The sequence below is a fragment of the Phodopus roborovskii genome, unplaced genomic scaffold, assembly GCF_943737965.1.
Source record: "Phodopus roborovskii unplaced genomic scaffold, PHOROB, whole genome shotgun sequence".
Taxonomy (NCBI): Eukaryota; Metazoa; Chordata; class Mammalia; order Rodentia; family Cricetidae; genus Phodopus; species Phodopus roborovskii.
This window is the reverse complement of record NW_026126566.1, coordinates 6038108-6060670: the sequence shown is the minus strand read 5'-3', so window position 1 is coordinate 6060670 and position 22563 is coordinate 6038108. Positions and strand designations below refer to the sequence as shown.

The window sequence follows — 22563 nt, the reverse complement described above, 5'->3', positions numbered from 1 at the left end:
AGCAGGAAGATCAGGTGTTAAAGGTCATCCTGGGCCAAATAGGGAGTTTGAATCCAGCCTGGGCTATGAGGTGCTGCTTCAAAACAACAACATCCGTGTACTGTAGGTATTAAGTATTTTTCATGCAGACTTATCCAATCCTTTCTTGTTTTGTTTTTCAAGACAGGGTTTCTCTGTGTAGTCCTGGCTGTCCTTGAACTTGCTTTTAATGCTCCAGGTTTAGGCTATGTGATGTTGGGGGTTGAACCCAGGACCTTGGGTAAGCTAGGCAACTGCTCCTTTCCAATGAGCTACATGCTCAGCCCCAATTCTTTTCATTTTTCAGTTAAATTTATCAACTGTGTATGCTGTGTTAAAATAGCCAAGTTGGCCTGGAACTATGTAGCTGAGGCTGGCCTTGAACTCCTGATCATACCTGTACCTCCTAATGCTAGGGTTATAGGAATTCATGACTGCTTTGCTTATTCTTATGATGGGTGTGGGGGCTTCCAATGTTGCCCAGGCTGACTTCAAAATACTGTGCTCAAGGGATCTTCTACCTCAAGTCTCCTAGTAGCTTGGATTATAGGCCTGCAGAGTCAGGCCCAGCTATGACATCTTCAAGCAAGACTACTAGTGCCAGTTCTCAGGAGCCTGAGGGAGGAAGTTCAAGCCTACTTTGGACTACACTGGGAAATCTTTCCTTAAAATGCTATAAAAAGCATTCAGGAAGCAGCCGCAGGTGAATCTCTGAGTTTGAGGCCAACCTGGTTACTATAAAGGACAAATACTAGAAGTAGAGACTGATTTCAAAGATTTTTTTTTTCTTTTTGAGACAGGGTTTATCTCTGGGTAGCTCTGGCTGACCTGGAACTTGCTCTGTAGACCAGGCTGGCTGTGAACTCTGTGTCAAAGATCTTATGACTGTAAAGAAGATGGCTCAATGGGTAAAGGTGCTGGACCACCAAGCCTGACATCTTAAGTTTGATTCCCATAACCAGCTTCCAAAAGCAGTCCCCTGACCTGCCCCTGGACCAGAATGTGAACCAAGCCTGCTTAACACCTACACTCAGCTTTGGACTGTGGGACAGTATAGCTTGCACTACTTTCAGGGAGAATACTGCACACACCATTTAGGAATCAGTCCACTTTGGGGCTGTGATGTGAAGGCCCCTAAAGGGGTATTTATTTATTTATTTATCTTGAGGACAAGGTATTCTTCTATAACCCATGCTGCTCTGGAACTTGTAGGTGAGCTTCCTAATTCTCTTGAGAGCTGGGACGGAGAGGAAAATTAGCAAAGCCATTGTAGGCACAGACATCGAGTGACAGGCTTGTGAAGTTCCAGGTAACTTTCAGGAGAATGAAGCTCAGAGAGAAGGTACAGAGGGCAGTGAGCTTCATAGAGAAGAGTTGACAAGCTGGGCTATGCCTGGCTGCTCAGTAGAGAATTAGAGGAAAGCAGTCCACTTCCAGGCAAAGAGCAAACTGGACAAAGACTTGGAGGCAAAACCAGGCCAATCCCCAGGCCAATCGGCAGGACCTCAGCCTGCAAGTACAGAACCCCAAGACACATAGCTCAACCAAAATGCCAAACAACTGACTTACTCCAAGGCTACATAATATTTCTAGAGGTACTGCTCATGCATCCCTAAAGCCTTATGTAAATGCTCTCCCGCTGAGCTACACCCACCCAAGGGTCAGTTTTCTTTGCTGGCTTGTTGGACAGCGCTCTTCCAAGATGATGTGGATGGTCCTGATGTTTAGGCTCATAATTGTAAGTGTAATGGTAGCACTTGATGGGTGTAGTCAAGAGGATGAGTATTTCAAGGACATCCTTGGCTGTGTGTCAAGTTTGAGGCCAGCCTGGGCTGCATGAGATTCTGTCTGGAAAAAAAATAAAAAATAGAAGTAATGGTCCCTTAAATCCCCAGCTGCGAGATCAGAGAACTCCCCCAACCAAATCCTTGGGATTCAGCCTAATTGGCTAAACCCAAGTTACATATCTATTTCAGAACCAATCAATGTGGCCCAGAATCAGGGATAGAAAGAACCCCCTAGAGCCCTAAGACAGCTGGGGCAAGGAAGGTCTTTTTGTTTGTTTGGTTGGTTGATTTTTGGTTTTTCCAGACAGGATTTCTCTGTATTGCTTTGGAGCCTGTCCTGGAACTCACTGTGTAGACCAGACTGGCCTCAAACTCACAGAGATCTGCCTGCCTCTGCCTCCTGAGTGCTTGGGACTAAAGGAGTGTGCCACCAACACCCGGATAAGGAAGGTTCTTTTATGGTGCCTCCCCTCATAGTTCCAAAGTGGATTATAATTCCAAAATGGAATGGCTGTGTTCCCCACAAAGTAATAGAGATTGATGACACACAGAAGTGAAAGGCTGGGCATAGACATCAGGCATTCTCAGTTCATGTCCTAACCTATCCTTAAGCTTCTCTGTATCAGGCAGGCTTGTCGGCACATGGGTTTAATCTCAGCACTCAGAAGGCAGAGGCAGGTGGATCTCTGAGTTTGAGGCTAGCCCGATCTACAGAATGGGTTCTAGGATAGCCAGGGATGTTACATTGAGAAACCTGCCTAAAAAAAAAAAAAAAAGATTGCAAGAATATGTATGTATGTTGATATGATATGTATGCATTATGAATGCATTTATGTATATATGTGTGCATGTGGTGGGAATAGGTGCCTGTCAGCGCCAACCTAGTCTCATGGACAGAGTCTGAGCCTTCCGTGATTGCTCTACCAGCAAGCTGAGGACTCAGCTATTACTTCTCCTTAGCCTAGCTCTGTTAGCTGAGAGGAGGGTCCAGGAAGGCTTCCTAGTTAGGCAGTGTGGTGAGACTTCCTTGGCTGTCTCCATGGGCCCACCTGACAGTTTCGTTCACTTTCAACCTTAGCTCAACCCTTTCCCCTCCATGTGTGCCTCCAAAGTTACCAGCTCGGACTGGAGCCCAAGACGGCCAATGTTCCAAGAAGACCACTATGGTCAAGTGCACACCACCTTTTAGCCAGGAATTAGTGGTGGCTGTCACTTTTAGGAAGCAAAGAGAACCACAAGGCCAGCCAGCTCCAGGATAGGGGACAGTGTGCAGGCCCACCCACAGCTGAGGACCTTGAGTTGGGTTCACCCGGACAGCAGGTAACCTTTCTTCAGTTCTGACTTCCTTAACATTTGGAGCAGATACTTGGAGTTAAAATGACAGAGGCTTGGATTCTAGGTTAGCTGGGCGGACTTAGGTTTGGCATTCTCATCTGTAAAATAGGGATAAGGAAAGGGTGGCCAAACCTCAAAGGGTAGCACCATAGTGATGAGATGATGCGCACCAGGTGCTAGCCATGCTTGGGCAGCAGCAACTCCTCCACAAAGAGGCAGCTCTTGCTACTATTTTTCAAGCTCTGAGCCTAGCCCTTAGTCTGGAGCTCAAGGTGTCCCTTCCTGGACCTCAGTTTCTCCATTTGTCCTTCCAGCTTTCACACTCGTGGAGTGGGTGACTAGGATGATCTCACTGAAGGGAGGACCCCTCCCACATGGGTCAGTCCATGGGGGGGGGGGCAGGCGACAGTGCCCAACCAACATTTTCACCAGGCTGGGCAGGCAGCGCCAGGCAGGCGGGAGCTGGTCAGGTTTTTAATTGAACGCGATGCAAATGAAATGTAAATACCATGCAAATAAGCTCTTGCCAGGAGGTGCTGGGCTGAGAGCAGAGGGAGCAGGGAGGGACTGCTGAGCAGGGATCCCTTCTTTAGGGGGGTGTCGCTTTCCCTTGACTGTACACACCCACCCCGTATTGACCACCCAGCCTGGCCATTTCAGAAAGGCAACAGCGGTACTTTGTCCCTCCTTCCCAGACTCCCTTCCTTAACCCTGCTTCTCTGCTGGTAGTGGGGTGCTCTAAGGAAAAGTAAGGGTCCCTGGGATAGGGTGAGGTTGACCCATTCACACAGTCCTACAGAAAGACAGAGCAATAAACAGAGACAAGCATGCGGAAACACATTCCCAGGCCTTGCAACACCCAGGGCCACTTGGACACTGCCAGTCACGCATAAATATACTCAAGTGCACATTTAGTCATACACACAGTGACAAAGACAACCCAGTCACAGAAGCATGTATGTACACACACTGCCATGTCATGAGGACTGCAAACGGAAGTCCCCGTGCCGACTGGAGGGAGCTGGGTGTGGGGGTGTAGGACAGACACCCTGTGTGGTCAGAGCCTGGTGGCCTGAGGAAGGCCAGACAGCCAATAGGGGGATTTTCAGGGTGGCCTAGGCCCTTTGCCCAGCCCCCATCCCAACACAAGACCAAACCCCAGGACTCAACAGTTAGGAGATTCCAGGTGCTAGTTCCTCCCCAAGTACTCTGGGTTCCATCCCCACAGCCCCTACTTCTGAGCCCCTACTTCATTTGGGTGAGGCTGGCCCAGGGTGACAGGATCATCCTACCAAGGGCTAAGGCGTGTGGAGCAGGGAGGAGGGGCTGGGGTGGGGATGAGCAGTATGGCAAACTCTATTCTACCCTTCACATCTGAGGGTGGTCCCATCCCCCTCTCCGGGGTGACTCACGCCCTACATTTAACTCTCATTAAGCGCTTCTGAGCCCAGCTGGGAGGGACAACCGCCAGCTCCCCCCCCCCCCGCAACAGACAGGGAGCTCTGGGTGGGCCGCCCTCGCAGCCTCAGTTTCCCCCTAGGGGCCTGGCCCAGAGACAAGAACTGCGTGGGAAGCAAAGCTTACACTCCTGTTGGCCTTGGCAAGGGCTGTCCTCCAACCCAAGGAATGAGGGACTGGGTGTGGCCTCTTCCAGGAACCACCCTCCCCAGACCCTTCCGGATGCGTTGCAGCCTCATTCAGCCCCAGCCCAGAGCTTGGCCCAGAGGACATGACTGGAAGAGGAGGAGGTGATGGCGTGGGTCCCTGGGGACCGAAGTTACTGGTGATCTAGCCAACAGCGCTTCTCCGCCACCCCCTCCCCCCGTGTGCAGGCCGGGGCAGGGTGGACTGAGACTGGCCAAGGATCCATTGCGGTTCTGTCCTCGGTGACTCCCAGTGAGCCCGGCACCGTGCGAGGGCCCCGGCCACCTCGGGAGGCCCAGTTGCGCTCGCCTCGCCGTCGCCCTCCCCCTCCGCCGTTCTGTGGGAAGGAGGCAGCTGGGGCGGGGGTGGCCGCGGGAGCGTCTTGCCCGTGTGATCGTGCCGAGCGGGGAACTCGAGGCCATGTGGGAAAGACATTAGTGCCGGCCGCCCTGCCAGCCAGGAATGCGCCCCCCGCTCTGCAATCACCGCCTGCCTGGCCCAGAAACGGTGACTCACACGCTCCGTGTTCCCACCCCCTCGGCGCGCACCCTGCACTGCCCACCAAGGGCCTGGCCCGCGCTCCCAGCCTCTCTGCCCCGGCTGCTGCGGGCCCGCTACCTGCCTCGCCCAGCTTCCACTGCGCCAGCGTCAGGGAATCCGGAGCCACAGAGTAGCTCCGGGGGCGTCCTGGGACGCACATGTCTACCCCCTCCATACTGGCTTGCCTGTTCTGGGCTTGCTCGGAATAGCCACCCCTTTGGGACTTATTACCCGAAACTGCCTCCCTCACTGCGGAAACATTCACCTCGGGATCCCCACACTCAGCACAAGGCCAAGAACTCAGGGCATATTAAAAATAATAGTAACAAGCAGGAAACAGGACCTTTGTGTGGGAGGGCTGTCCCAGGGCCACCAACGTTAGAAGGCATGTGACTATGGACCCTTACTCCCTTGTTCGATCTTTGCTCGATCCACCTGGAGTATCCATCCCTTGCGGCTAACAAGACAGCCTATGTAGAAGTGTCAGCTAGGGGCCAGCTGCTGTTAACAAACAGCCCCACCTCTGGCTGGCTCCAGACCTTTATTTACTTGTAGTCCAAGGCTTCGTGCAACCCAGGCTGGCCTGGAACTAGCAGAAAATGTCCTTGAATTTTTTGATCTTTACGCCTCCACCTTCAGAGTGCTGGGATTACAGGCCTGTGCTGTTAAGTCAGGCTTTTATGCAGCGCTGGGGATCAAATCCAGGGTTTCTGGCAAGGCTAATCACTCTACCAACTGAGCTATATCTCCAGTCCCTTGTTTTGTTGTAGACAGGATGGCCTGGAATACCACCATCCTCCCCAGCGCTGTGAGGATCTTGTTGCTATCATCCTTTTTCACAGATGAAGAAACACTGAGGCTTGTGGTGAGCAGCAGGAGACGACCAAGGGACTCTAAGAGGCAGGATGTGATGGTGGGTGGGTCCATCCACACCCAGAGCTGTGAATACCCCATATCCCCAACTGCAGATTGGATACAAGAGTATCTTGTTTCTTCACTTGCTGGACCTGCAAAACCAAACTGGGTTTCGGTAGGTAGCCCCTTGCCTTAGCTACCCTTAGAAACCTGCAACCAGCCTCCACAGAAGGCCACCTCTCATAACTTTTAGTAAGAGGTAATAGCACCAAGCAGCAGGCATCAGCTTCATTTTTAATTATCTAATTTACATTTAATTTTCCCCACCAATGTGATGCAGTTTATTAATGTTTTACCTAAGAGCATCCTTTCACAGTCTGGAAATGCCTTCACAAAAATAACGGGCATTGGTTTTCTTGGAAGAATGATCTCATTTGGAGTAGGCCCAAGCTGGGGTCCTCAGGCCACAACATCCAAAAAACAACGGTTCTTAGCACTTTTTGTTGTTTGTTTTTTGAGACAGGGTTTCTCTGTGTAGCCCTGGCTTTACTGGAGCTCACTCGGAGATCCTCCTGCCTCTGCCTCCCGAGTGTGTGCTGCCACTGCTCGGCTTGTGCTAGAAGAACTAATGGACAAATACCCCAGAACATGTCTCTTCCCAGCTAGCCTCCAGAAATAGAACACCATGTTTACGAGACTTGAATCGAATCTATGCACCTCCTCCTCCTTTCTTTGTTTTTTTCAGACAGGGTCTTTAATGTGTAGAGGAGGCTCACAATGATTCTCCTGCCTCTGTTCCCTGAGTGTGAGTGTTCAAGCACCCTTGCACCCTAGGTTAGTAGTGTGCTGGAGAAGGAGTACTCTGATTCAGGGCACAGCCACTTAAGGGTGAGAGCAGCTTGGCACTCGGGAGGCAGAGGCAAGCAGATCTCTCTGAGTTCCAGGCCAGCCTGGTCTACAGAGTGAGTTTCCAGCTGTTACACAGAAAAACTCTGTTTCAAAACAAACAAAAAAGAGTGAGAGCTTTGGAGAGGGCCTTAGAGATGGGCAGCCAGAGCCCCAACTTTCCATCCCTGGGCCTCAGCATTTCTATGCAGCTTCTTTATTTCATAAAAAGGAAAACTGAGGCTCAGAGAAGTCAAAAGATTACCCCCAAATCACACAGCAAATTGGGGACACAGGAGGAAGTAGAGTCCATATTTTGGTTTCATACAAAGGAGGGACTTTGGGAAGCTGGGGCACAGCAAGCACAGTGTGATTAAGTTCAGACGCGCCCTGGAATAAGGTCCAGGCTGGGCCTGCGTAAGTGCAAGCATGTTCTCTTTGTGTGTGTGTGTGTGTGTGTGTGTGTGTGTGTGTGTGTGGCTGGGAGTGAGGGGCGGGTGGATGGGGTGTCTAGGGAGCTGCTGCTGCCGCCTTCTTGGTATTTTTAGCCCTGAGAATGAGCTGAGCTCAGGGCTCTGAGATCTGGTTGTTGTTGGCAGAGAGGGAAATAGGAAGATCCCCACCACCCTTCCTTGTCACCACCAACCTAAAGCTAAGTCAAGAGAGGGTGGGCATGGAAAAGTACAAGAGTCTAGGGACCCCAGACCCTGATTATCTATACTGTAGCCCATCCCTATTTAGGTCTTTTTTTTTTTTTTTTTTTTTTTTTGTAATTGTTTTTGTTTTTTGAGACAGGGTTTCTCTGTGTAGCTTTGGAGTCTGTCCTGGAACTCATTCTGTAGACCAGGCTGGCCTCGAACTAAGAGATCCACGATCCACCTACTCCTGCCTCCCAAGTGTTGAGATTAAAGGTGTGCGCTACAACCACCCAGCTTTCTTTTTTTTTAAATTTAAGTACACTTATTTATTTGTTGAGGGGGTGGTGTGCATGCCACAGCACCTTTGTGAAGGTCAGGGAACTTGTCAGAATTGGTTCTCTGTCCACTATGTAGATCCTAGAGATCAAACTGGATCCTAGAGATCAAACTGTGAGGCTTAGTGGTAAGCACCTTTACCTGCTGAGCCATTTTGCTGGCTCATCCATCTTTCTAATGCCCTCTTCCCTAGAAGAAAGCCAAGCGAGTAGTAGTAACAGAAACCCCATCTCTCCTATCCTAGCACCATCAGTTTCTTTTGCTAGGAACTCTAGACCTGCTATTGTCTTATGCTAAGTAAGAACATGTAGGGTTCCCATGACAACAAATTATAGCAATAGAGGCTGCTGGCCCCAAGGTCAAAGGTGAAAAGGGTGTATATAAAAGAGCAGAAGGTAGCCTACTTGGGCATGGATGCAGGTTGAAGAACTCTGAATTGCACACACCTTTAATCCCAGCACTTGGGAGGCAGAGGCTGGTGGATCTCTGTGAGTTCGAGGCCAGCCTGGTCTACAGAGCAAGTTCCGGGACAGTCTCCAAAGCAATAAGAGAAACCCTGTCTTGAAAAATTACAACCCCCCCCAATAAAAGAACTCTGAATTTAAAGCCCACTCCTGAGCCTTGAGCTCCCAGGAAAAGCCTAAAGCCAAAATTGAGGCTGATTGTTGTTGATTCTGCCACACCAGTGAGGAGAGCTGGGTACAGGAAGGTCGAGCTGACTATGTCTTTGGTTGAAATCATGACACCAGGATGAGGTAGGGCTCAGATGGAAATCCTAGACCCTATCTCCCAGCCCACCACCATGTCTCTTGGGCCCAGATGTTTCCTTACTTCCATCTCCAGGAAGTAAGAGCCCTGCCATCCTAAAACCAACTTGGACTCTTTTTGTCCAGGTTCACTTCCTGAACACCTCACCTTACCCTTCTAACATGAAATGGAGTGTTTTGGTTATCCCACAAAGAGATCTGGCTGGGATCTTGACCTCTGATAAGCTCCAGGAACCTAGAGTAGAAGTAGGAAGTTGCTCCACATACCCAAGTTGACTAAAGGCTAACAGCGTCCTACTTTAGTGCCTCCAAATATTGCTGAAGTTTGAGAAACATCACTGGTTTCCACTGTCCCAAGGTAAAGTACAACCACTTAATCCTTACAGTTGCCTGGGCTTCCACCAGCATGGTCTCACTGCTCAAGAAGGAGTTCCTGAGGCTTCTTTTTGTTGTTGTTGTTGCTGTTTGTTTGGCTTTGTTTTTCAAGACAAGAGTTTCTCTGTGTAACCCTGTCTGTTCTGAAACTCACTTTGTAGACCAGGTCAGCCTCAAACTCAAAAGAGTTTGCCTCTGCCTGCCTAGAGCTGGAGTGCTGGTATTAGAAGCATGGGCCACCATACCATCTTTATTCTTGTTTTTTTGCCTCTTCCCATCCACTCAAGTCTCTTTTGCACTGTGAGTCTGAGGGTGAGTGATGCCTCTCTGTCTCAACAGGGTCTTGCTATGCTACAGCCCAACCTGGCCTGGAACTTGCAGCAGCCCCTTATTTACAGGCATGCATTCCCACCAACAGCTAGTTGAGGGAGTTCGTGTTTATTTTCTGAGTCCCACTTTTTACAACCTGTTGAAGATTAAAGTGGGGTGACTAGCTAAGGAGCCTGCACTTTGGTTCCTAACCTTAGGGCTTAACTAAAAGGCCCCTGCCCTGTTTCTAAGTAGGACATCCCTGCTCCCTACCTCCAGGCCATTCAGGGTGAGCAGGAGGGGCAGGCTGGGAAGCTTAAACATTCAGATCCAACACCTCTTAAGTTCCCCATGTAAACAGGCCCTGGGTGTCTCAGGACTCTGCTTATAGGGCAGGGATGGCAGGCAGGCCAGGGCCTCCTCCTCTCAGGGCTGCTGAGCTAGACTAAAACCAAGGAGACTTGCTGCTTGCTCCTCAGGGTCCCTAAGGCCACCAGGAAGGAACCAGAAAAGACAAAAGGAACTTGACCTCAGATCCCCAAATCCTCCCACAAGTTAGACTGGCCACTGTAGGGTCCCTGAAAGGCAGAGACGGTTCCTGACACAGCTGTTCCTGGGGTCGAGGCAGTGGGGAGTGAATACTGGATATCTGTGATGAGGCCAGCTGCAGGATGATTAATCTTGTGAGGCTTGGTCGTCTCACCCGCCCCCCCCCCAAGCCTCCCAGGGCCAACCTCACCGGTGCTGCCCCAGGAGTTAATCTCTGCTCCCGGGAATTCTCAGCAGCTTTCTCTCACTGCTGCATTAATTTTGAGGAAGGCAGGAAGCAGGAACACTCTGTGTGTGTGTGTGTGTGTGTGTGTGTGTGTGTGTGTGTGTGTGTGCGCGCGCGCGCGTGCGCGTGAGTGCGCCTCTCTGGAAAGGTTTTGTGACTAGCTGCCAGTGAGGAAGGATCTAAAGATGGACCTATGGTCCCCTTCAAGACCTAGTTCTTTCCGACTGTCAGCTTCCATGCACCCCTATCTGTATCCCGATCATCCACAAGCTGAGCCCCAAATGCAGTTTGCAGTTTTGACAGCAGATGTCTCTGCTATTATGATTTATCAAAATGCTAAAGGTAAATAATGCACACATATTTATAGTAGAGGAGTGGGTAGCACCCTGGGAGGAGCTAAATGGGGAAGCAGGCTTTGGTGGAACACCCTGCCTGTCCTTGGTCTTCTCTACCAATGCCAGTCTGACCCTAAGAAGGCAGGCTGGGGTGATACTTCCAGCCACCAGCCCAGGCTGGCCCCTGGGAGGGCAGGAAGAGACATAGCCTGTGGCTGGACTTGTCTTGCTGGGTTCCTGCCAGGCCTGGGAGGCAGCCACCTGGGGAAGCGGCTGAGCCAGCCTCACACTTCAGCCGTGTTTCCATGGCTTCACCGTGTCCCTGCTCCCGAGGGCTCTGTCGCCTTATCAACGGTTGCAGATCGGGCACTGCCCTTGCCCTCACTCTCACGGCGGCCACTCCTCTGGACCCCCAGCAGCTGCCTGTCAATTCTATTGTTGCAGTGGGCCCTGAGAGCTTGGGGTGGGTTCTTCAGGGTCAGGGAGGGGAGGAGCTGTATGAGCTCAGGCTATGCCCACTTTGCACCCCCAGAATTTCTACACTTGCTGCTCTAGGTTACACCCTCACTCCCTATGCAGTACTTTTGTTCAGTTATTTTTTTCTTAAATCTTCCTGGACATGGGAACATTTGGTTAGAGAATTTTATGGGCTGGGTGTGATAGTACATGCCTCCCTGTAATTCCAGCACTCAGGCTGAGGCAGGAAGATCCCTTGTGGGATACAGTAAAACCTTATTTCAAACAAACAAATCTCCTGGTCCACTGGGCGTAGGCCTGTCAGGAGGGGGCAGGTTTGTTTCCAGACAGTCTGAATGAAGCATAACCAAGTGTTTGTTTACAAAATCAGCTGTGTGACCTTGTATGTCTCTCTCTGGGACTAATTTTGTCATCTATAAAGTGGGAGTAATTGATCAATGCCCTCCTCTTGGTATTCTGGGCGGGCATATGGATGCAATGAAGTGGTCCATTGCCTGATTCACCAGTCACCAGCCCTGTGAGGCAGGAGGGTTTGGTCAGTACCTCTAACCACAGGCTATGGATGCTTTTGGAAGTCTGGAGTGCTGGGGACTGAGCCCAATGTATTATACATGCTATTCAAGGCACTGAGCCATAGTCTCTGCCCAAGGAAGCTCTTCTTAGTAAGTTCCCTCATTTATGGGCAGTACCTCAGTTATGATAAAAATTGCACATAGAAAAAAAAAGTGCCCAAGAAGGGAAGATGAGTTTTATTTAGCTCACAGATTCATTGTGAGAGTGTCTTTGATATGTAGCCCAGGCTGTTCTTGAACTCCTGATCCTCTTGCTTCTACTTTCCCAGTAGGCCTGATTATAGGCCTGCTCCACACATCTGGCTCCACAGATGTTTCTTAGCACACTTCTTGTGACAGGTGCGAATGACACCTTTCATGAATTCAAGACCACTGCCTTGACAGCATGTGATGTCACCCAGAGTGGTCTGGGACAGGGGAGATGTGGGCATCTATCTGAGCCAGTGGGAGTCAGGGGGGCTGAGGGTGTGTGTGCTGGGGAGGTGAGGATCAGTCAGAAGCGACAGGAAATAGAGCCTGGCATCTGAGGCAGGGTTAATGACCACCCTGAGATCAAAATCCTGTAATACCCAGCCCTTCAGCCCTGGAGGACTTGGCCCACCTTTCCTTCATGCCCCCTGCTGTCTCCAAAGCCTGCCCTTGTTCTCTGCAGAGGAGAAATTTTAATGCAGCTGGAAGATGGTAGGTAGCAGACAGAGAAATGAGTGTCTGCTTGGCAGCCTGGCCAGCAGTCTCAGAAGACCCTCCTACCTTTCCCAGCAAGCAGAGACCTCAAGGCAGATGTGGCCCTTAGGGACAGGATACACTGCAGAGCTATGTGACACTGGGGGACAGCAAGGCCTCTGGGTGCCCAATTCCCATCTGCAGTGTTGGGGTGGAGATCTGTTTTATAGCTGCCTGTCCATTCCACAGCTATACTTGTCTGAAGTGGCAGCCCAGCAGGTGGACAGTGGGGGCCCAGGGAGGGCTGTGTATGTGACCTCCATCTGTGTATCTCTGGCACCTGGAAAGGAGTGGGAGCTGGTGGTGCAATCAGGTCAGACCCAAATGGCCTTGATACAGCTGAGCCATGCCAATATCATGTCCTTTTTGTAGCAGCATGAGCTAGACTGGGCTGGGAATGAAGGCTGAGCCTCCATGTCCAAATCTGCCCCCGGGATCACCAGGCAGGCATATCCTCACTGTGGATCCTGGCACTAACTGTGAGGTGACCTTGTTGCTTTGCAAAGCACCTTGTCAAAGCACAAACCCTGGCTGTGTTGCCCTTCTTCCCAGAACAGAGGCACTTGGCCAAGGTCATCCAGCAAGGAGAAACACACACACATGATGGTTGTGAGACATCATGACCAGCTAGTACAAGGGGAGGAATCCATATGTCCAGACTCCCAGGCCCCCTCCCAATTCTTTGGAGGCAGCTGGTTCTCCTCCCGGGGAGCCAGGAGCCTGGGTGATGATTACAATCTTGCTTTTGGCAAGCCATGCATTATTCCTCATATATAAAAAGGGTCATAATCCCAATCCTGAGGGTTTACCCGAGCCAAAGAAATTTCAACTGACTCAAACAGAAACCAGTCTGGACTGAAGGCTGAGCTTCCAACGTGGCCTTGAGCCAAGGGGAAGTTGTACCCTTCCAGAGCCCAGGTGTTGGCCCACAATCACCCAGCACAGCCCCAGGAACTGCTCTGTTTCCTTCTTCCTGCACAGCAAGCTCACAGTTCAGGGCCAGACTGGAGGCCCAAGTTAGATCCGGAGCATGGGACAATGGGACAGAGACACGGAGTGAGTGCGTGTGTGTGCGTGTGTGTGTGTGTGTGTGTGTGTGTGTGTGTGTGCACGTGCGCACCAAGCTCAGGGCCAGACTGGAGGCCTAAGTTAGATCTGGAGCATGGGACAATGGGACAGAGACACGGAGTGAGTGTGTGTGTGTGTGCGTGTCCGTGCACATGCACACCAAGCTCAGGGCCAGACTGGAGGCCTCAGTTAGATCTGGAGCATGGGACAATGGGACAGAGACACTGAGGGAGAGTGAGTGTGTGTGTGTGTGTGTGCGCGTGCGCGCACGCGCGCACGCATGTATGCATGAGCCAGTGTGTTGGTTTCAGTGGGTCGAGACTAGGTCATACCAAGCCTGGCTGCCATGGGGGAAGGGTCGCCTGCCTGGCAGGCACTGGGCAGTCTGGGGTTGAAGTGGGAGGTCTTTGGCGGCCACAGAGAACAAAGGACTTAAGAGTTGCCAGGGTATTCTGTGGAGCTGAAGCCAGCAGTGCAAGGTCTGGGAGAGGGACATTTCAGCTGTGGGAAAAGCCTCTGCTGCCCCCATGCCAGCATCCAATGCAGCCAGCCAGGGCCTCTGGACCCACACTGGGGATGAGATGCCCCAAAGCCCTGTACCCTCCCTAGAACTGCACAGCTGTCAGGGGTGGGGAGCAGGAGATGCTGTGGATAGACACACACAGGGCAATGATCTGTACCCCTTAGGGTTCCATGGGCACAGTGACAAATTTACATTGCACACCTCCAGCATTATGCAGACAATATGCAGGGTCACAACACGCTCATTACTTACATCACACACATCCTCTCTCTGATATCTCAGGGTCACATCCATGACAGTTATGGACACTCGGTATCATGAAGTTTTGTCCCAGAGTTGCACAACATACAACAACACTGTATGTTCAATACCACAAACAGAATGACCCAGTGTTACACACTCAGTTGTACAGCTTGGTATCTATCACACTGGGTTTGTACAGGACTGTACAAGGGTTACAGGATCACATAAACAGTATCACTGAACATTCCAATGACATCACTGTTATATGGATCCATGGCCACATGAGGCCTTAAATGTCTTCCACACCATTGCAAGCCCGCTTTCGTGTCACACGCTGGTACAAAGTCATATTCCGGGACACAGCCATGGCCACAGCCACAGCCTCACAAGGTTCTTCTGGGCATAAGAGTCTCTCTCTCTCTCTCTCTCCACACACACACACACACACACACACACACACACACACACAGTCCCTGTGTTGCTGGACTTGTCTCCAGCATTATGCCCAGCCTCTCATACCTTGCCACCCTCAAAGCTAGTTCTGAATGCTAGACCTTCGGGAGGGGGTACAGGATGCTGGGTGAAGGCTCCTAAATCACCAGGAGGCCATATTTCCATCCCTGGCAGGGAAAGGGCTCTCACAACTCCACCCCAGTGTCCTCTGTCAGCAGGAGAGGGGCAGCACAGGGATAAAGGGACAGCAGACTCTGAATGTGACAAGGGGACTCAAAGGTGTGCAAAGACTAGGTAACAGGACTTGCAGACCTTTAATCCATATGGTCAGAAAGTAGGACAGGCTGGCTGGTGAGCGCCAGGGCCGTAATGTACAGGTGACAGGCCTTAGGGAGAGTACCAAGGTCAGGTCCAGCTAAAGGGGCCTTTTTAAGGAGAGAGCTCTGGAGAATGATTTTATTTTAAAGAAACACAGTTTGGGGCTGGGGAGGGAGGGAGGGCTCATCAGTTGAAAGCACTGGCTGTTCTTCTAGAGGACCAGAGTTCAATTTCTAGTATCCTCACCATGGCTTACAACTGCCTGTATGTAACTCCAGTACCCTGGAGTACAAATGTAGAGTACAAAGACTACAAACAGGTCAACACCCACACACAATTTAATGGAAAGACACTCCCAAGAATGGGAGTGGGCTGGTGAGCTCAGGAAAAGCTTTTTGAGACAAGATCTTGCTACATAGCCCTGGATGTCCTGGAACCCACTCTGTAGACCAGGCTGGCTGTGAAATCACAGATCTGCCTCTGCCTCCTGAATTAAAGGTGTGCCTCATTACACTGACAGAGCCTGGTGTAGCTTGGAATAACTTCCAAACTCACCACATAACTAAGGTTTTCCATATTTCCTGATTCCATCTTCCTAGTGCTGGGATGGGGGGGGGCATGCCATCAACATAAAGCTTTTTTGTTGTTGTTTTCAGACGGGGTCTCTCTGTATTGCTTTGGAGCCTGTCCTGGAACTAGCTCTGAAGACCAGGCTGGCCTTGAACTCACAGAGATCCACCTACTTCTGCCTCCCGAGTGCTGGGACTAAAGGTTTGTGCCACCAAGGCCCAGCTTCATACAGCTTTTGTTCTTTTCAGACAGGGCCTCTACCTCAGACTACCCTGTCTCAGTCTCCCCACAGCTGGGGTTACAGGTGTATACCACTACAGCTGGCCCAAATATTTTTCTATGTGTACGTGTATGTGTGCATGTGTTGTTTATGTATGGGTGCCTGAGGCGGCCAGAAGAGGGTGTTGAATCCTCCAGAGTTGAAGGAACAGGTGGTTGTGAGCCATGTATGCTGGGAACCAAACTCTAGTCCTTTGGAGAAACAGCTAGTACTCTTAACCACCGAACCACCTCTTCAGCCCTGAGAATAGTTTTAATACCATTTGCCACTGACCAATGCTTACTATGCACCAGGCCCTGCCTTCGTGATGGTGGTTCTTCCTTAGGAGAAATCACTTTCCAGGTCACGGTTTGGCCGCAGCAGCCATCCCCTCCCCTCTGGTTTCCTCCACACACTGTGGCTGGCTTCCATTTCCACAGTGCCCTTGGGTACATTAAGGCCAAAACTGGAAGTGAGGGGCTTTGAACTTAGGGTGTTTCTGCACTGAGGGGTGGGTCCAGGTGAGGGGAGTCACACATCCCCTCCCATTAAGGCTGGCACTGGGGCCACCCACCCCACACCTGGAATTGTGCCAGAGGGCCGGCCTAGGCCATCTGCAGCCTGCATGCTGCCAGCAAAGGCCTCTAGCCCAGTGCCCCCTGCTGGCCATCGTCCCCACACCCTCCCAAGCCCTCCCTTGAGTTTCTGGAGGTGCTGGAGTGAGGTGCCCCCAGCTGCAACACCTCCCCCTACTCCCTGCTGGACACCCCCCTTTGGCAGAGCCGCCTGGAGAGATCACAGGCAGCCACATGAAAGGGAATTTTCCTAGGCAGAGATGGAGTTGAAAGCCGCCTCCCCCGCCCCTGCCTCCCCCTGCTGAGTCAGGCCAGGCTACTGAGCCCCTGTGCTCCAAGGGAGCCTGTGACACAGGGAAAGGGTTGGGGGGTCAGGGGTACCTCCTCCCTGCTTCCCCTTTCCAGGGACAATAGCAGAGACAGCCCATCTCCCCCACCTCACCACCCACTCAGCTTTAGAAAGCCCCACCTTCCTTTGTTCTGAAAGTCCTCACCCACCTGAAACCTTGTCAGGAAGTTCTTCTACAAGTCTAGCTTCCATCTCTGCCAGGTTCAGGGCAGCTGGGGGTGGGTGGGGGGGAAGAGGAGACCCTCTTCCAGTAGTAGGCTACGCTTCACCCTTCAGGTTAGCCTCCAGGACACGTGAAGAGTGGCATGCACATGACACATCTTTCTGTTACAGCTGCCCTGGCACAGAGATGGGCCTTGCAGTGATTTCCCCAGACACCTGTCTTCTGAGGTTCAAGACTACCTGGAGGCAGGGGCACAAGGCTGGAATGGAAGGGGGTCCAAGGGCAGGCCATACTGAAGGCACAGTTGCCATCCAGAAACCTAGGAAAAAACTACTCCCAGAGGAATTGTGTGGTTGGGTGGGTGAGTTGAGTTGGCTGCCGTGTAAAGACCTGGACAGACAGCCCACCCCTATGCCACAGATGGCCTGGCACTAGTCAGGCCAAGGTAGGCGACACTCCTAGTGGTCTCCTGGGATGCACCAGGCTTTCCATGCAGATACAGTTCCATGCTGTTTCCAGGGTGGCTGTTCCTGCTCTCACCTTACCCCAAGTCCAGAATGATTCTTTCAAACAGACTCAACTCTAGCTCTCCTCAGGATACCCTTCTCTCAAGATAGTCCCACATAACCCCCAGCCCAGCCACAGCCCCCAGCCAGCCCCCCAAAACCCAAGAGCAAGAAGCCAGCAGTGTTCATCATGACACAAACATGCATTCAGTTTTATTCACAAAACAGCCTGGTCTCCTAAAACAATACAAACAGCATGTTCCTCGGCAGGGAGCTGGCCACAGGCGGGGAGCCCCTTGGGCACCTACTACCGATAAGCAGGGGACCACGAGGAGAAGCCCTTTCTTCTGTTGCTGTGAGCAAGATGGAAAAAGGAGGGCTTATTTTCTCTAGGGGAAGTAGCCAGGATTGAGATGTGGGCTCCCCAGATCTCAGTGGATCAACGAATGAATAGAATTTTCATCTCTCCAAAATCCGTCACTGTTGGGGTGGGGGATCCCAGCCAGGGGACGGTGGGTGCAACATGGCCGGGCCTGGGCCAGGAACTCCCAGTCCCAGTGGGCTCTGACTGCGGCTCTGCACACGTGGATGGGTACAGAGGGGCTTCTACACGGTGCCATCGACATTCTCTTTATAAACGTGAGTGGATTCTCCAGGCAAACTATGCACTATTTCATGGTTGGAAAGAATCAAAGGAAGTTAAAAATGAGAGCGGAGTTAAAACTGTGCTAAATTACAGTAGTGCTTATTAGTAACTAGATTGCAAAAGGTTACAGAAAATTTACATTCTCTACACAAAAACGGCATCTCCCGCACAGACAACATCGACATTGACACAGGAAGGAGACTGATTGTCCATTCTTTGCCCAGGAAGTCTCGGTACTTTATAGATTTGTCTTTACCTCTTTTGTTGTTGTTCTTCTTCTGAAAAAGCAGTTAAATTTTTTTCTTTTTCTTTTTATACTAGGGACGTGGAGATGTTAAAATGACAACAAAAAAAATATATATATAAAAACAGGAATGAAATCTGTGAGAGAATATTTTTGGTTCTAAAGACGGGTGTATCCGTTTGTCTTCGCCCGAATCCCTTGCCGGAGACCACACGAGCAGTGACATTGCACGGAGAGGGCAGCTTTGGGTTCCCGGCCGTCACTGAAACCACCGGAAGGCAGCTCCCGTCGGAAGCATCACCTTCTGGTGGGCGGGAGACAAAAACAAGGAGAAAGTTCAGTCAGGGTCCCGGTGGACCTGGTGCAAGAAGCTCCCCGAGGCCGGCTCAATGGTGGAGGGACGGGCATGGAGACCGGGCAGTTACCCCGAAGAGTTCCTGTTATCCTGGCTGGACAGGATAGGCCGGCCAAAGAAGGAGCCATGACCCACTGGCTACCCAAGGGCCCAGAGCACCCGGAGCCTCCTGAGCCACTGTACTCAGGAGCCTTCCTTCTGGACCCCTTTCCCTTGGCCCAGATCATCAGGTAGCCATAGTACTCCTGGGGCCACAGCTGCACTGTCAAATGAGTGTGAACACTGCCGTCTGCCTGCACTGGGCTTGACTGCGTGGTATATATGCAACTGGGATAGGGAGGCAGATATCTGGCGTTCAGGAAGCAGACAAGACTATTGATGAGGGGCAAGTAAGTGTACATGTGGATGTCTACACTGGAGTGGGTGCCCTGGTGCGCTGGTAGGTAAGCAAGACACGAGAGGCTTTGGTCAGAAAGGTGGGAAAAGGCCATGGCTAGGACACCATTGTCTTCCAACCATTATGGGGTCAAAGCCTACTTCCAAGAGGGGTGGGGGTCTAGTGGCAGGGATAGCAAACTACAAAGCTGCTTTTGAACCCGGCTCGTTTACCATATCTGGGGACACAGGGACAGGCTCTGATATAAGGAGAGACAGCCCCCTGCAGTTATGCAAGGCTCATAGCTAAGATTGAGCTGAGCTGGCCCTCCCTACCTCCAGGCAGGGTAGCCAGCATTGCAAAAGCTGTATTTTGGGTAGCCAGGTGTGTGTGTGTGGGGCAACTCTGGGAGGCAAGTTGTAGGGCTTACTCTCAAGGCCACAGGGACTCCTGACAGAACCTTTCAGATGGGCTAGGGACAAAAGAGTCTTAGGTTACTGCTTTAGGACATGTCTACAAGACAGACTTGGTACCTATGTAGAAATACCTGATCCAGGCCCTAGGAGGGGGCATCAGAGTCCCAGGGCCTCAGTGGGTATGCCAGGCCCCTACCTGCAAGCCATCGCTTGCTGGCATCTCAGGATGTGGCTCTGACTTTTAGGGCAGTGAACAGGTACCTGTAGCCAGACTTCCAGGCCCTAGGGCTGGCTGGGTATTCCCCAGACTTGCAGGCAGGAAAGGTGGGCTCCAGGACTCGGGGGTAGGTTTGGACTGCCAGACAAATGGAAGAGCCCGCACACCTCCCTCTACGGTGCTGTTACCTCCAGAGCGGCGGAAGGCTTCTTTTTGAGTTCCTCACACTTTCTGAATTTGCAAATCTGATGGCCAGTCTTTCGGTTCCTACAACTGCTGCACTGCTCGCAGTTGATGCGCCGCCGGCAGGGCGCACACATGCCGCAGCGTTTCCGCTTCTTCTTGCCTGAGCTGATGGCAGAAGCCAGCTCTCCCTGCATGGGGTACTCGGCCAGGCCAGCCATGTGCAGCGCACTCTCGGCCAGGAACACACCAGCTGGGGTCATGATGAAGAGGCCTGGATTGATGGGGAAAGCGCCCAGGTAGGGGAAGTCGGACTGGCCATTAAGGGCATCGGCGCCAGCCACAGCCTCCATGTCAGGCAGGCCAGCACCTGCCTCGCTCATCAGCGGCAGGTGCTCCTGCACCACGCGCTTCAGCATCTCTGTGGACTGTGCGAACTGCTGCAGCGTCAGCTGTCCCTCGGCTGCCAGCTCCGTAGCCCGCTCCGCCTTGCTCAGCAGGCTAGCCACAGCACCACTTTTGTGCTTTGAGGTAGGGTTGCTTTTGTCCACTGCCATGGCCGCAGCCAGGTCATGACCATTGGCCAATAGGGAGGCCGCGGCCGCGGCGGCCTTCTCCGCAGACTCCCCACCTATCAGGCTTCCGCTGCCGCCACTGCTACCAAAGGAAGAGTAGTGGGAGAGTGGGCGGGACCGTCGCAGGCTCTTGTTGAGGGGTTCGCTGATGATGCCACTCTTGTTCCGACGCTCAGGGGGTGGGGCGTCGTCTGCCACCGAGGCTGGTGTAGCCGCAGCCACTGTGGTACTTTTGTCTGTTCCTCCTGCCTTTGGGCCACTGCCACTGCTGCTATTGGTGGTGGTGGTGGTGCTGCCACTGGCGTCCTGGGAGCCACCGCCGAGGCTCGACATGGTGGGGTTGAGGCCCAGACCCCACTGCTGGGAGAGCCTACAAACTGCTGGGGGCTCACAGACGCGTGCGTAGCCCTGCTGCCCTCAACAGAGATGCCTGGTGGGCCTCGCTCAGGGTAGGTACATGGTCAGGTGTCCACGTAGAACTGTCTTTACTCTGTTGGGAAAGGTGGGGACAAGGTCAGTAAACCCTCCTCCTCCTCCTCAGTATCACCACCCGAATCACCATGGTAACAACCAGATGCTTGATAAGACATTAAGTGCCAAGCCTATCTTGGTGAAGAATTTATTTGGACTATCTGACCTAAGATTCAACAGAACCTTAGGAAGTGACAGGTGGTAATCCATTTCATAGCCAGGGACAAGGCTTTTGAGAGTTACTAGCCCACACATGGCCACTGAGAGGCTCAGGGAGGTCTAGGCCAGGTGGCCCCAGCCCAGATGTGCTCTGTGAAGACCTAAATCTACTAATGAAGGAAAAGTGCCTGCTGTCCTTGGTGGGGGAGGAGATCTGGAGGGGCTAACCCTGGAGGGTTAATGACCTCCACTTTTTCATCTTTGGTCCCTAACCATCAAAGAGAGGAGTAAAGATAAGGACCACAACACTCCAACGGCTGTCCCCCCCCCATGCTTGTTTGGAGGCTGCAGTAAAGGACTCAGGCTGCTCTGTTCAACCCAAAGGCTGATGGAGTACAGCACCCTTGCTTTAAGGATAAGGGGGAGCACGGGGCCTGAAGTGGGAAGAGTGGGAAGGCACACACACATTCCACACACTTCCTCCTCGTTCCCAAACCAGAGCTATCATCACCTCAGCTCCTGGTCTGGTGTGGGTCTCTAGCCCTGGCCTGGCTTCCAGGCAGAGGGAGGGCACAGGCCTGATAAGAAGCGCAGAGTAGGGATTCCAGTGAAAACCCAGAGGGCTGGGATGGAGAAGGTGGAGGTGAGCAAAAGCCTATCCTCTGGCCACCTGCACAGTTCTGAAGCCAGGGCCTTTTCCCAGGACAGGGGGCTTCTGAACTCCAGCCTTAAGCAGGGCATGTGAATGGCCAGTCCCGTCCAGATGGAGCAGGGTAGCAACCCCTCATCAGTCTTGGCTTCCCAGCATCCCATCCCTATAGGCCTGCTTCAAGGACAGGAGTGAGAGCACAAGGCCCAACCCCTGAGCAGCTGGTGGCTCAAGCCGCAATTGAACATCTGGTGAACCCCACCCTACCCTGGGCTTGAGAGTTGGGAACACATCAGATCTTTGTCCCCGGACAACCCCATCACATCCATGGGGCTGCCGCCCTGACACTCAGCTTGTACCAGGTCGGGCAGTCCAATCCTCTGCACTTACAAAGGGGTAAACCTGTAACCCACAGGTCCTCTGCTCCAGGACGGCAAACAAGCACCACAAAGAGTGGTTATCACACCCAACTGAAACGCTCCAGGGAGGCAACCTGAAGCCTCACTTTGTAAGTTCTTCCTCAGGTCTCCATGGAGCTGAGTCCACCCAGGGCACCTAGCTGAGGGAGAATCAACGTTGGAGCCCACTTGGGACAATCCTAGAAAGGCATGGTCAGAGGTCAGGCCATGCGAGGATTTTGTGCTATCGCCCATTTCAGGGGCCAGCCTACATCACCTTCCCACCTCGTTCCTGGCACCAGTGACTTGCGTGTGCACAGGGAGGGTGTCTGACACAAGAGTCAGAAAGCGCCTAGTCACCTCTTCTTGCTCGTGCTCACTGAGTCCAACCTCCTTGTCCAGGGCCACAACCCAGTAGCTCCGACTACAGAGACAGGGAAGAAGGAAGAGGTCTATGGGCTGGAGCGACAGGAGCA

General features: G+C 52.2%; 2 protein-coding genes across 2 annotated transcripts in view; one reads left to right on the top strand and one right to left on the bottom strand.

The window, feature by feature from the left end:
- Window positions 1–22563, top strand: part of Pfdn1 (prefoldin subunit 1) — a 757967-nt gene that overhangs the window by 556424 nt on the left and 178980 nt on the right. The window lies entirely within an intron of this gene.
- On the bottom strand, window positions 17583–20785 carry Cxxc5 (CXXC finger protein 5). Its single transcript, XM_051202400.1, has 2 exons — window positions 19841–20785; window positions 17583–18592 (listed from the first exon to the last, which is right to left on the bottom strand). The coding sequence occupies exons 1-2, from the start codon at window positions 20741–20743 to the stop codon at window positions 18548–18550; spliced, it is 948 nt and encodes a 315-aa protein (XP_051058357.1). The 5' UTR covers window positions 20744–20785; the 3' UTR covers window positions 17583–18547.